Source organism: Loxodonta africana, chromosome 16, assembly GCF_030014295.1.
Source record: "Loxodonta africana isolate mLoxAfr1 chromosome 16, mLoxAfr1.hap2, whole genome shotgun sequence".
Lineage (NCBI taxonomy): Eukaryota > Metazoa > Chordata > Mammalia > Proboscidea > Elephantidae > Loxodonta > Loxodonta africana.
In genome coordinates, this window is record NC_087357.1 from 30689085 (window position 1) to 30702003 (window position 12919).

General features: G+C 53.3%; 1 protein-coding gene across 1 annotated transcript in view; it reads right to left on the reverse strand.

The window, feature by feature from the left end:
* Positions 1-351: 351 nt before the first annotated feature.
* Positions 352-12919, reverse strand: part of NEURL1 (neuralized E3 ubiquitin protein ligase 1) — a 35132-nt gene continuing 22564 nt past the window's right edge. Inside the window, exons 4-6 of the mRNA XM_064269356.1 lie at positions 4672-5361; positions 3180-3326; positions 352-2660 (exon numbers count right to left, since the gene is read on the reverse strand). Of these exons, the coding sequence (XP_064125426.1) occupies positions 2422-2660; positions 3180-3326; positions 4672-5361 (1076 nt within the window). The 3' untranslated portion in view covers positions 352-2421. The remainder of the gene's footprint in view (positions 2661-3179; positions 3327-4671; positions 5362-12919) is intronic.

Genomic DNA, 12919 nt, shown 5'->3' on the forward strand with positions numbered 1-12919 from the left:
TCTGCTCCACACCTCGCTCCCCACAGCCTGGGGTACAAAGGCCATCTGAAAAGCAGTGGCTTCTCCCTTTCAGTCTGCAACAAGGCTCACCTGGCATTCTGATCCCTGCTGTACCTGTCCAAACCCCAGGTCATGCTCCAGCCCCCTCAACCCAGGGAGGCTTCCCTGATTGATCCAGCTCATTTGGGTGCCTGAGAGACCCACAGTTATCCCCAAGGCCAGGCCCATGCCTCTAGCTGACTCGCCACCTATCCAGGACACCTGACCCTCCACATACACATACCACACACACACACACACACACACACACACACACACACACTAGCCCTCCCTCCCCACCCCTCCACCGCACAACACAGCCCTCAGGCTGGTACGAAATCACCTTTATTTCACAATCACAGAGACCGGAATTCACAAAGGGAGGCAGGGCTGCTCCCCCTCCCCTCCACGCACTAACAGAGATAATGGGACGCATGGCTTCCTCTTCAGACCCTCAGGCCACAAAGCCCCTGCCTCTTGAGATCTCTCTTTGCCTCTGAGGTGGGTCCCCTGGCCAGACGGGGCCACTACCCAGTGCTCTCCTGTTGCACCATGCCATTGCAGCCTCTCTCCAAAGAACTTGCCAGAGTCTGCCTGACACCCACATGACCATTTTACAGAAGTGGAAGCTGAGGCTTGAAAGGGCTCTGAACTGGCCAGGGCCACACAGCTGGTCAGTGGCCAGGACTAGAGTCCTAGTGACCTGACCACCAGCCCCACACTCTGCCTGTCATATGGAGAAGCACTCTCTGATGGGCACAAAAAAGCCAGTAAGGGGGAAGAGGTGAAACCAGTCCTCAGCCATCAGGACAGGGCGGGCAGGGCTGAGATGACTGTACCCTAAGGGTAGGGGGGCATTCGCTCACCCCAGAACCAGGGTGTTGGGAGCCTGGCTCCTTTCCTTCTCATCTTCCCAGGATGGAGAGTCTTTCCTAATAAGCCCCTTGTCCTGCCATGACAAGCCCCCCCGAGCCCTGTTCCCTAGCCCCAAGCTGGGCTCCCCTCATGCATCTGAGCCAACCCATGATGACCCTGCTCCAGCCCAGGGAAGAAGGGCACTTTGAGGGTCCAAGTGACCCTCCAACTCCAGGTCACTCCACTAAAGGGGCTTTGTGTGCCCTTCTATAAAATGGACATAATTCATCAGGAGGTCTCCCAACTCGGCCCCTTCTTCTAAGTCCAATTCATTCTGGAGTTCCAATTCACAGTGAGCAGGGCCAGCTGTGGGCTTTGAGGCTGGAGTCTGGGGAAGGTTTTGAATGAAAACTATACTTCTGAGGCCCCTGCTCACCAGGACAGCATTTCTAGGGGCCCCAGTGATGGGAACTCAACCACAAAAACAAAACAAAAGAACCCACAAACCTAATAAATAAATAAATATAAGAGGAAAGGCCGATCTTACCCAGGGAAGCTCCCCACCAACCCAGGCCCCTGGCCCCCTCCCAGGGATGCTACAGCCATCCTGAGCATCAGCCCAGGTCAGCAATGAGATGTGGGAGAACAGGTCAGGGAAGGTGGCTGCAAACTTGTTCTTGGAGACCGTAACAGAGGACGGACCCCACTCCCCAGCCCATACCAAACAGCCACCCCTGGGCAGTGGCAGCCAGTGAGATGATTGGGACAGAAAGGCTACAGCCAGGAAGGGGCCTCCCCATCTCAGCCAGGCCAGGGGGCCAGGGACAGAGAGCTGGGAGCCTTCTGCAGCCTATACATCCACCCATCTTAGGTGGGTGGAAGAGAGACTTGGCATGGAGGCTGCAGCCTGTCCATGGGCGAAGGGCATCCACTGGTCTCTGACTCCTGGCTGCCAGGCCCAAAGAGCAGGGAAGAGAGGAAGAAGGAGGTGGCACAAGCGAGAGAGCAAAAAGCAGCTGAGGAGCTGCCTGCCAGAGCTGCTGCTGAGCAGGTTGTGCGCTGCTCAAGGGCAGCTGACGGAAGCAGCAAATGGAGGCTAAGATGCAGTCTATACTCCACTAGCCAAGCACATCTGCCCAGAGGAAGGGGAGCGTTTTTTACTCCTCACAAAGATGCCACATAGACTACAGGGACCTCCGAGAGTCTGGCCCCAGATGGGGCAAGACTAGGATAGGCCGAGACTCCAATTTACCCCCCAGCATGCGGGGAAAAATCAGGTGCAGAGAAGGGAAAGATAGGGACTCCTCCCCTCCCCTCTGCCAGGCAATCTGCTTATGCCCCCGCCTCCCTGCCTGACACCCCCTCTGTCTCTCCAAAGCTTGAGGGGCCTCAGTTTCCCATGTTTAATGGAGAAGGGAAAAGAGTTTCCAAAAAGAGGAAGAAGAGAAGGGCCCTGTCGGCTTGCCCCTCAGCTGGAACTGAGCCAGTCTGAGGAGGTGGGCGCATGGGGCAGGGCATGGCACTGGGCTAGGAGCTGCGGTAGGTCTTGATGATGTCCTTGATGGGGCGGCGGCAGATGGGGCAGCAGGCGTGCAGAGCCTTCTTGAGGCGCAGGCCGCAGGCGTAACAGAGGCACATGTGGCCACATGTGTAGATGACTGTGTCCACCGCATGCTCATAGCAAATGGTACACTCATCGCTCCACTGGCCCGTGCCTGGGGTCAGGGGTGACTCAGGCAGGCTCACTGGCGAGTTGGGGGTTGTGCCTGGAGACAAGGGGGTATCAGTCAGTGCGGGGCAGGGCTCAGCCCGGCCCAGGAGGTTGGCCTGGGTTCATGGGAAAAGAGCCCATGGCCTCTTGTCCCACCTACATTTATCAGGATCTCCCTGTTTACCCTGATGACCCCACTTCCTGGGTAAGAGAAGGGAGAGGATGCACTTCCTAGGGAGCCCCACGTCTGGCCCATAATCCCCCAGATCAGGAGCAATGGTGGTCATGAGGCGGTGGGAGGGAAAAATGGAAGGAGGGATGAAGGAAGGCAAAGAGCCCAAATGTTTTAAGACAGGCTCCTCCTGAGCTAGCCTTTGGTGCTCCCTCCCTGTGTGCTGAGAAAGCTGCCCCTCTAGGGGACTGGATGGGATACATCCCAGAAACAACCACCCAACAAGGGCTCACTGAGCCCTGCTCGGCTGCTCCTGATACAGAGTCTGCAGCCCTGCCACAACCGTAGGGTCTCGGGCTGTCACCATGGAACTGGGGGAGGCGGGGGAGGCAGCATACGTACCACCAGTAGAGCTTCCCAGAGCTCCAGAGCTGCACGTGCTGAGCAGGGGGTCAGAGAGGCGGCTGCCCAGGGCACTGGGCGAAGTCGGCGTGGAGGCGGGAGAGCAGGGGAGTGATGGGATGCCCCGCTCTGCCAGGATAGTGGAGCCTGCAAAAGCAGAGAGAGGGACACACTAGCCACTCAGAGTCTGAGGGCGTCTCCTCTCCTCACAGTGCATTCCCAGCAGAGACAGTGGTGGCACTGCTGGACCAGGCAGGCTAGCCACTGGGCTCAGGGCAGGGTTTCACAGGCTGGCTTAGTGGCCTGCCCCCAGCTCTCTGTTCCCACCTACAAGTTAGAGGACTGCTTCATGTTCTGTCTGGTCTGACTACATCAGCAGTCTCCAAACCAGCCCCCTGCCTAGAATCCCACCTCCCCAGGTATCCTTCATCTTCAGGGTTTCCTCATGCCAGCAAATAAAGTCGTCATCCCAGCCTAGCACAGGCCCTCAGGCCCTAACCCCACCCTCCTGCTCAGAGCCCTGTGCTCTCCATTCACACCCCGGAGGACCACTCACTTTCTCTTCCACACTGGAACCTTTGAAATGCTCTACACCATCTCCCACACTTGCTCTACATTCTTTCCCTCCTTCCTTCTCTCACTTCCTCTCCTACCTTGCTTTCCTTCTCTCCTTCCTTCAACAAATCCTTACTAAGGGCCTACCAGGCACAGTGTATACATAAAGCTGGGGACAAACTGACGCAGCCCTGCCTGGCTCTCAAAGAGTTAACTGTCCAGGGCGCCCTTTGGGGCTGTACTCAACCCCCTCCTCTGGGCAGCCTTGACTCCCTCAAACCATGACTATCTAGCACTGCCCAGCTTCATCACACACAGGAATCAAGAACCACAAGGCGGGGGTGTTATTTGTTCTTTGCCCAGAAAGCCAGCTTTGCTTCCTCAGTTAAAAGGTGTGCTTCCTCAGAGCAGGAAATCCTATTCACCTGTGGCTCTCCCACAGGCTCTACCATAATGCCCCGCACACAAGGAGGTGCTCAATAAGATTCAACTCGCAACCATTCTGAGAGGCAGGAACCGTTATTCCTATTTTGGAAAAATGGAAATTGAGCCTGAAAAAGTTCATTGCTGGTGGAAGTTACTTTTTTTTTCCCCTTTTTCAAGTGGCCTCTGGGGAGTGTGTATCTGGGCTGTTTATGCATCTGTGAAAATGTGGGTCAATCAGATCCCCAGGGTGCATCTAGGGAGAGTTGAGGGCCACTCTATTGCAAGATCGAGTACTGCTCAATAATTACTTTCTCAGTCTGTGAATCCCTGGCCAGGCCATAATATGCTGGGGGAGGGGGAGGGTCGCCCTTTTTTTCCCTCACCCATCGGCCCCACCTCCCGCCTCCAGGAAAGACAAGACGCTGGGTCTCGAGGAGGGCAGGTGAGGGCCATCCTGGGGTGTCGGGGCCCCCGTCGGGGAAGGCCAGCGCACCCGCCGGGGGACACTCACCGAGAATGCGGATCTGCGTGACAGCCCCGTGCAGGCTGAAGAGCATCCAGAGCGGCTGCGAGACGTCCACGCACAGCTGCATGCCGGCGGCGGCGCCGTTGTGGCTGAGGTGCAGCTCGCCGTCGGCATTGACCACCAGGCCCAGGATGTCGCCGCTGTGCAGGGGCCCCGGCACGCGGCACACGGCCCAGAACTCCTTACGGTCCACCAGGGCCTCGGGGCTGAAGGGCAGGTCCGCTGGCCGCAGCGTGCCAGGGTCGCACGTGGTGACGCCGAAGGAGAGCGCGCCGGGTCGCGCGCCGCCCGAGCGCGTGACCTTGACGAAGATGGTCTCGGCCACGCGCACCGGCCGGCTGGTGAAGACGAGCGCGCGCTCGTCGCGCCCGTGCTCCAGGCGCGCCACCGTCTGCTCGTCCAGGATGCGGACGTGCGCACCGGCGCGCAGCGCGTGGAAGCGCAGGTCGCCGTCGAGCTGCGCGGGCAGCGCGCGGCTGTGCTGCGAGTTGAGCGAGTTCTGCGGGATGGGGCAGCCGGCGGCCGGCGCGCCCTCGTCGCCGTCGGCGCCCGGCATGTTGAGGTCGCACAGGCTCACAGAGAGTCGCGCCTCGTCCGCCTCTCGCCGCAGCGACGGCCGCCGCAGGGCGGTGAAGGAGCGCGGCCGCAGGCAGTCCGGGAGCACCAGCTCGCTGTCTGCGGGCCCGGAGCACGAGGAGCCGGCGAGGGGAGGGAGGGGAGAGAGACAGAGCGACCGTCAGACGGGAGGACCCACCGGGCTGTTTGCCGGGGTGGGAGGGGGGCGCAGTGGGGGACGCTGCTTTGCGGGTGTTCAGCCCCCTGCATTCTTTCTCTTCCTATTTTTAAAGTACGCACCGCTAAAACACCGAATTTTTAGTGGCCTAGAAAATGGTTATGACGTAACATTAATGTGAAAAGGCAGACTACCGGGTTGTGCAGGACATTTAACTGTTTAAGCAAAGGAGTAAGACCTGGAAGACACCAAAATTAAAAACATACACCCAAACAAACACCCAGTGCCGTCGAGTCGATTCCGACCCATAGCGACCCTATAGGACAGAGTAGAACTGCCCCACAGAGTTTCCAAGGAGCGCCTGGCGGATTTGAACTGCCGACCCTTTGGTTGGCAGCCGTACCACTGTAACTGCTATGCCACCAGGGTTTCCTAAAAAAAATTATATATATATATATATATAATTGCTTCTAAATAGGAAGCTTACAGATGCTTTCTTTGTACGTGTGTTTATTGTCCTATTTTCTACAATAAGCGTTATTTCTCTGCGTATATACACTTTTTTTTTAAACCCTTGGGCCTTTCTCTTTATTCCCAGCACCTAGAAGAGTGCCACGCACTTAGTAGACACTCAGTAAATATTTGTTCATGGATTGATGACATCCTAACACTAAACCAAAAATCCAAACCCACTGCCATCGAGTCGATTTCCTATAGGGCAGGGTAGAACGGCCCCATAGAGTTTCCCAGGAGGACCTGGTGGATTCAAACTGCCGACCTTTCGGTTAGCAGCCTTAGTTCTTAAGCACTACACCACCAGGGTTTCCATGCTAACACTACAAAAAGGGGAGGCCAAAATGAACCCACCTCCCAGAGCCTCTCTGCACAAATTCTCTCATCCAGTCCTAACAGCTACCTTTTGAGCTTATTGCTACCTGAGGGCATTGAGGCTGAGAGAAGTGAAGTAAACTTATCCAAGACTTCCTTTTGAAGTGACTTAGCTGGGAATCAAACCTTTTCTCTTTGAATCACACAAATAAAATAAACTCCTTGTAGAAAATACAGTTCAGCACAAAAAAAAAAAAAAAAAACACCTATTATGCCACCACCCAGAGAAAAGCACTATTAATATTTGAATTATGACCTTTCAGACTTTTTCAAGGTAGCTTTTGTTGTTATTTTTCTTTTTTAATGGTGTTATCCTATACAAATGCCTGTAGTTTCCACACTTGATCTTAGCCAAAAGGCCTAGAAGTGATAAACACCAGTGGTTTTTAACCTTTTATGGGTAACAAATCGCTTTGACAATCCGATGATAATTTCAACCTCTCTCTCTAGAAAAACGTATTCTCACCAAATTCTGAGGATAATTTCACAGCATGCCTGATTAACATGAAGCCCATCCACAGGTGTGGACCCCAGGCTTAGAACCTTACCATACAGGTTTCCTTTTCCACAATGAGCATTTTCCACTTACTATGTCCTAAGCACCTTGCCAACACCGTATCTTTTTTTTAATGGCTGTGTTATATCCTGTTTTATGGAGTCCTGTAATTTATGAGTAATCACCCTGTGCCATGAATTACCCTGCATGTCACCCTTAAAGCAGCCCACAGAGGTGGTCCATTTTACAGATAAAGCTCAGAGATGTTATGTGACAAGCATCAAGTGACAGATTCAGGATCGAAGCAAGGTCTGTCCAACTCCTGACACTACATTCTTCACTTCTAGGCCCTGCTTGTTTACTGAACCCTGCTGCTACCCCACCGCCCAGTTGAAGTCTCCTAATTTGGCTGGTGCCCACTCCTGGACCAACCCTTCCCCAGGAGCCTTGTCTCCAAGCCTCTCCAAGGGAGAATCTGTCCCTATCCCCAAAATCCTCCCTTGCTTTCTCTCAAGGAGCTGGGTAAGGGGGTCAGGGCTTGTGTGTGACATTGAAGCCTGGAATCTGGTCTGGTGGTGGCGGCAGAGCCCAGCATTCAGTTCCAGCTAAACTTAGTCTCTAAAGCACCCCCTGCATTTGCTCTCCTCCCCCTCTTCCCGCCTCCTTCCAGAACTGTTGTCTGGGGCAAGGCAAGGTGAGGGTGCTGGGCCCTCCCCCAAGCCTCCCGCCCCTCAGGAGAAGCCTCCTGGGGCCTGGCTGGTTGGGGTTTCCCGGCAACATGCTTGGCGGGGAGGAGGGAGTCGACCGGAAAATGTGATTATTCCAGGGAATTGACTCAGTGACAGCGACGGTGCAGAGAGGCTGGGAGGCTGCGGAGAGGCAAGGAGGGCCTGTGCAGGAGGGGGATGCGTTGAGACAAGGGTAGGGAGCCAGGGAGGGCCTGTGGGCTGACCTGGAACCTGGGAACAGCCCCTGCTCCCCCACTCTTCAGGGATTCCAGACATTGGCCCTTGGAGAATTTAGAAGGCTGGAAGCAGAGAGGGAAGGACAGCAGGATGAGGAGGGAAAAAGGAGTGCAGAGATGCCCAGCCAGAGACACCCACAGGCCCACAGGCACCTACATAGGCACCCCGTAGCTTCGCCTCCACACACATACCCTCAGGACAACCAATCCAGAGCCTGCAGAGGTGGGCAGAACTTCAGCACAGATTTCTTTTTGGGGCTGGATGTGAGCTACCTGCCTCTCTGCCCCTTCAGGAGTCCTTTTCTTGAAAACTCCCACTAGCAGGTGCTCACTACTTCCCAAGGCAGCCTATTCCATTATCTTAAACTGAAATCTACCTCCCTGTATTTATATTGTACCCACTAACTACCTCTGGAGCCCTGGTGGCACAGTGGTGAAGCATTAGGCTGCTAACCAAAAGGTCAGCAGTTGGAACGTACCAGCCTCTCCTTGGAAACTCTATGTGACAGTTCTCCTCCGTCCTATTAGGGTCACTATGAGTTGGAATCAACTCTAGGGCAACGGGTTTGTTTTTAACTACCTCTAGGGCTGCCTCTCAATCACACATTGAAGACGACTCTCCTCAGGGAATCCTCAGGCTCCTCACACGCCTTCCTACCTCTTAGACAATGAAGAGAACTAGACTTGAAACTGCAAATATGCCCTGACCAGCCCAGGGAACAGGGTGGCCATCACCTCCCTATTGTATACATTAACCCATTGCCGTCGATCAATTTCGACTCATAGTGACCCCAGAGGACAGAGTAGAACTGCTCCATAGCGTTTCCAAGGCTGTAATCTTTACAGAAGCAGACTACCGCATCTTTCTCCCACCCAGTGGCTGGTGGGTTTGAACTGCTGACTTTTCATCTAACAGCTGAATGCTTAACCATTGTACCACCAGGGCTCCTTTGATATATATATTATATTTCTAGTAATGCAACCTAAGAGTAGTTTAGTTCTTTTTTTTTTTTAAAGTAACCAAAATCCACATACTGGTAGGTAGGATAGGAGCGTAGTTAAATGCGAGGACTTTGAGGTTATCAGACTGGGTTCAAATCCTGACTCTGTCATTTCCTGGCCGTATGACCTTGAACAAACAGCTTAACCCCTCTGGGTCTCTCCTCTTCAGCAGGAAATCAGCATGTACTCGTTTATCTGTATTCTAGTCCTCCGCTTAGAATGGTTGCTGTGAAGAATAAATGGATTAAGGTACATAGGGCACCTAGTAGAGTACCTGGCACAGCATAAATGAGAAAAATCAGTAGAGTATCTGGCACAGCATAATTACCAGCTTAATATGAGCCATTCTTATCATTATTATCATGGAAGCGAGGATGGTGAGACTCCTTTGGCCATGTTACCAGGAGGTAAAGCAAAGGGTCGGCGAAAAGGAGGAAGACCCTCGATGACATGGACTGACACAACGGCTATAACAATGGGCTCAAACATAGCAACAATTGTGAACGTGGCGCAGGACCTGGCAGTGTTTTGTTCTGTTGTACATAGGGTCGCTGTGAGTCGGAATCGATTCAACAGCACCTAATAACAACATTATCATTTAGATGCCATATGGTTCAGAAGGAAGTGCATGTGAGCTTTGGGGCGATACAGATTTGGGTGTAAATCTCCAACCCAGCACTTGTCTTCTTGGCTGTTGGGCAAAAAACTTTCCTCCCAGCCTCAGACCTCTCACTTAGAGAGCAGGCAGGGATAATAATGCCTGCCTTGTGGTATGGCTTCGGGGATCAGAGATAGAGTGGGAAGGATCTGGGACCTAGAAGGTACTTGATAAACTCAGGTATTAGTGTTTGCCAGGTTGAGTTTGTCAACTAAATTTAGAACCACCTGTAAGCAGGCAATTGACTTTTTCAGCCTTTATGCAGGACTATCAGTCATGATGGCACCCAGGAAGTATTCACTGAGTGAAACTACTGCCTAAAGACTGGGAGGGAGAAGCTAAAAAGTGGAGATAAAGGAGAAAGAAGGAAGGAGAAACAGCGGGCATGGAGACAGAGGAGAAGGGGGTAGGAAAATGACCCCTTTGGCCTTGCTTGAAATATTGCTGGAGTTATGAGGGGAGGTACAGGAGATGCTGGGAAACAGCTAAAAACAGAATCCCTGGGGCCAGTGTCCAGCCCAAGTATGCCTTCTGTCCCACCCCCTCTACCCCTTAGGGTCAGGAGCAGCTGCAGGCAGCCAGCAAGCTCCAAAATAGCCCTCCCATCAGTGGACCCAGCTTTGCTGGGCCCTGAAATAGATGAAACCTGAGCTGGAGGAGCTGGCTGGAGAGCCCTCCACAGAAAAGACAGCAAAGGTCACAGCTGAGTGAACTGTCACCAAGTTGGAGGTCAGGGAAGGGATCAGGCCCCCAAAGCCATGGGAGAATACCATAGGACCAACTCCAGGGAAGGACTGAGCCCTGGGGTCAGCTGGGAAAAACCAGATGAGCAACCTGTGTCCCCAAGCAGTGCGGTGGCCCCACATTTGGAAGCAACAAGTTATGTAATCTGTGACTGGGACACATGGCTGCCTGCATTAGAGTATGATGGGGGGAGGGGCGGCACAAGACAGTGGGGAGAGCCTGCTAAGCTGGCTCCCCTCACGTGCCCCTTCTCTCAGGAAGGAAATTGTCAGTCTTCAGCTCCTGCCTATTCTGGCCCCTGGTGGGGCTCTACAAATACCTTGGACCAGGGCAGAAGTAGCCTGGTCCTGTAAGGGCAGGGCAGCAGGGCCAGGTGTTTCCTTCCTTAGGGGAGGCTTTGAGGGTAGGTAGGCATCTCCCTGGTGGTTCGCCCACTCACTGACCTACTGTGTGCCCAGCCCTAAATCCTGGGGAGCCAGCAACCAGTGGAAGGGTCAATGCTTAGAGGCATGAAACTACTTGAATACAATTTAGTTATAAGGTTCTTGGCGAGATCATGCTAGATGGGATTTGAGAAGTGAACTAGGAAGTCCAACCATCCTGGCTAAATTCTCACTCTCCTTGGCTAGGATTCTCCAGGGAAGCTCACCACCTCCCAAATATACCATCCCCTGTCTTTGAACAGCTATGACTGTTAGAAAAATTCTGCTTGTCTTGATCCACAATGTATCCTAGAGCCACACTTTGGGGCCCCCTCTGAGTCTTCTCCTCTTTAGGATAAATATCCCCTGACCTCCAGCAGAGGCTGAGGCCCCTCCCTGATTCACAGCGGGTCAGGGAAGGCATCTTAGAAGAAACAAGATTTGATCTGGGCCCTAAAGGACAGGAGGGTTTGGACTGACAGAAGCAAGAGTGAACCTGGGGTAGAAAACTGCATTAGCAAATGCCTGGAAAACAGGGTGAGCAAGCCGGGGCGGGGGGGGGGGGGGAGAAGGGAAGAGAAGAGGCAGCGGCTATAAGGCAGGAGAGGAGGGGGAAGGCCAACCTGAGGCAGGCACTGGGGCCTTGCCGACCAGAGAGGCACCCAGCCCTGCCCCCTGTTGCCAGCCAGTCCTGGGAAACTGAGGCAGGCCTGGACACTGGCAGAGGGGCATTAGGAGCATGAGGGATTCCTTCAAAGCAGGGTCTGCCATCAGGCTGCAAGTCTTGTTTGTTTAGACTCTCACATCCGGAGCGCTGGGTAATCTTTAACCATGGGTCAGCCTGCAGCCTCCAGGCTGCCTGCCGGGTATCTGCCTGCTGTTTAGAAGGCGCTGCCAGCCCATTTACTGTCCCCATAAACATCCTCCTGCTGGTCCACATCTGGCATGGGGTGGGGGAAGGAGTCAGGGAGGGAGGGTACACGGCTTGAGCGGGCGAGGGGTTTCTCCACCTCTCTGGGCAATACCCTGAAACCCACACCCATCTCTACCATCTCGCTGTAAACCCGACCATGGGAAAGCTGGGAGAAATATGCTTTCCGAGGCTCCTGGAGGGACGGGTGGAATATTCCAGAATCACTAGGAGTCACAGATGCTCACATTTATATAGACATAGATTCTCAGAATCAGCTGGTGTACTGGTTCTCAAATATGTGTGTGTGTGTGTGTGTGTATTCCAAAAGCAGTAGAATTCTTTTGACCAATGGAATCAAAAGCTCTTGAAGTCTAGGAAATGAGCACAGAGCCCTGCCCACTTGCCCTCCCTCTGCACTTCTCAGCTGCCTCAGAGAGGCCTCTGTGGAACCCCAGTATTTCAAGGAACCCAGTTGGAGATGCAGTCTCAAGAACCGATTTCAATTACATGGTTTTACTTTCGTCCTGATTCGGGGCTTTGCGTACAGGCTCCCTCTTCTAGTTGGAGGACTGGCTCAGGGCGTTTTTTTTTTTTTTTTTTTTTGATGGTGCTTTTAAATTAGGTATTCTTCTAAACCTACAGGCAATAAACTTTCCCATTTGTATAAACGCTTGTATATAACTGTGAGCCCCACAAGCTTCCTGTGAGGTAAGTGGGGCAGGTATAATTATGCCCAAAAAACAGATGAGGAGGTTGTGGCAGAGAGGCTGAGAAACTTGCCCAAAGCTAGTGAGTGGCCAAGTCAAGTCTCAATTCAGTCAGGTCTCCTGCTTCTGACATGAGGGCTTTGTCCTCAAAACTGCAAGGTCCTACTCTTCCCCTACACACATATACCCCCCAACCTGGGATCTACAGATCTCTCAGAGGGCCCCAGAAATGTATCTTGAGCCAAAGAGATACTAGGCAGAACTGTAAGAAATTGCCGTTTTGAGATTAAAAATGGTCCGGTATTGGCAATTTCAATACGGTTCAATTTTATATGTTCATTCTGGTAGAAAGTTAAAGTGCACCTTGAACAACAGGACCAGACACAGGCCCCAGGAGCCTTCAGGGAACTATGCGGCAGGCAGACCCACCCTGGTCACTGAATTGGGGACCCTGGGCACCTCACCGCCTCTCTTCCCTGTACTAACGCTGCAGGCCCCCAGCAGCCTCTCTGTGCTCTCCACACATTGCCCAACATGCAGGCTGATCCCTGAAGCCTTAAACTCTGGTTAGCTCTGTTCTGGGAGACATAGGGAGGCCACAGTCCCCATCTCTGGGGACTATCCAAACTTAAAAGGGAGACAAGATGGACTCATATCCAAGGAAGCTGAGAGGCAATGTAGCCCAGGCTCCTGGGCTCAAACCCAG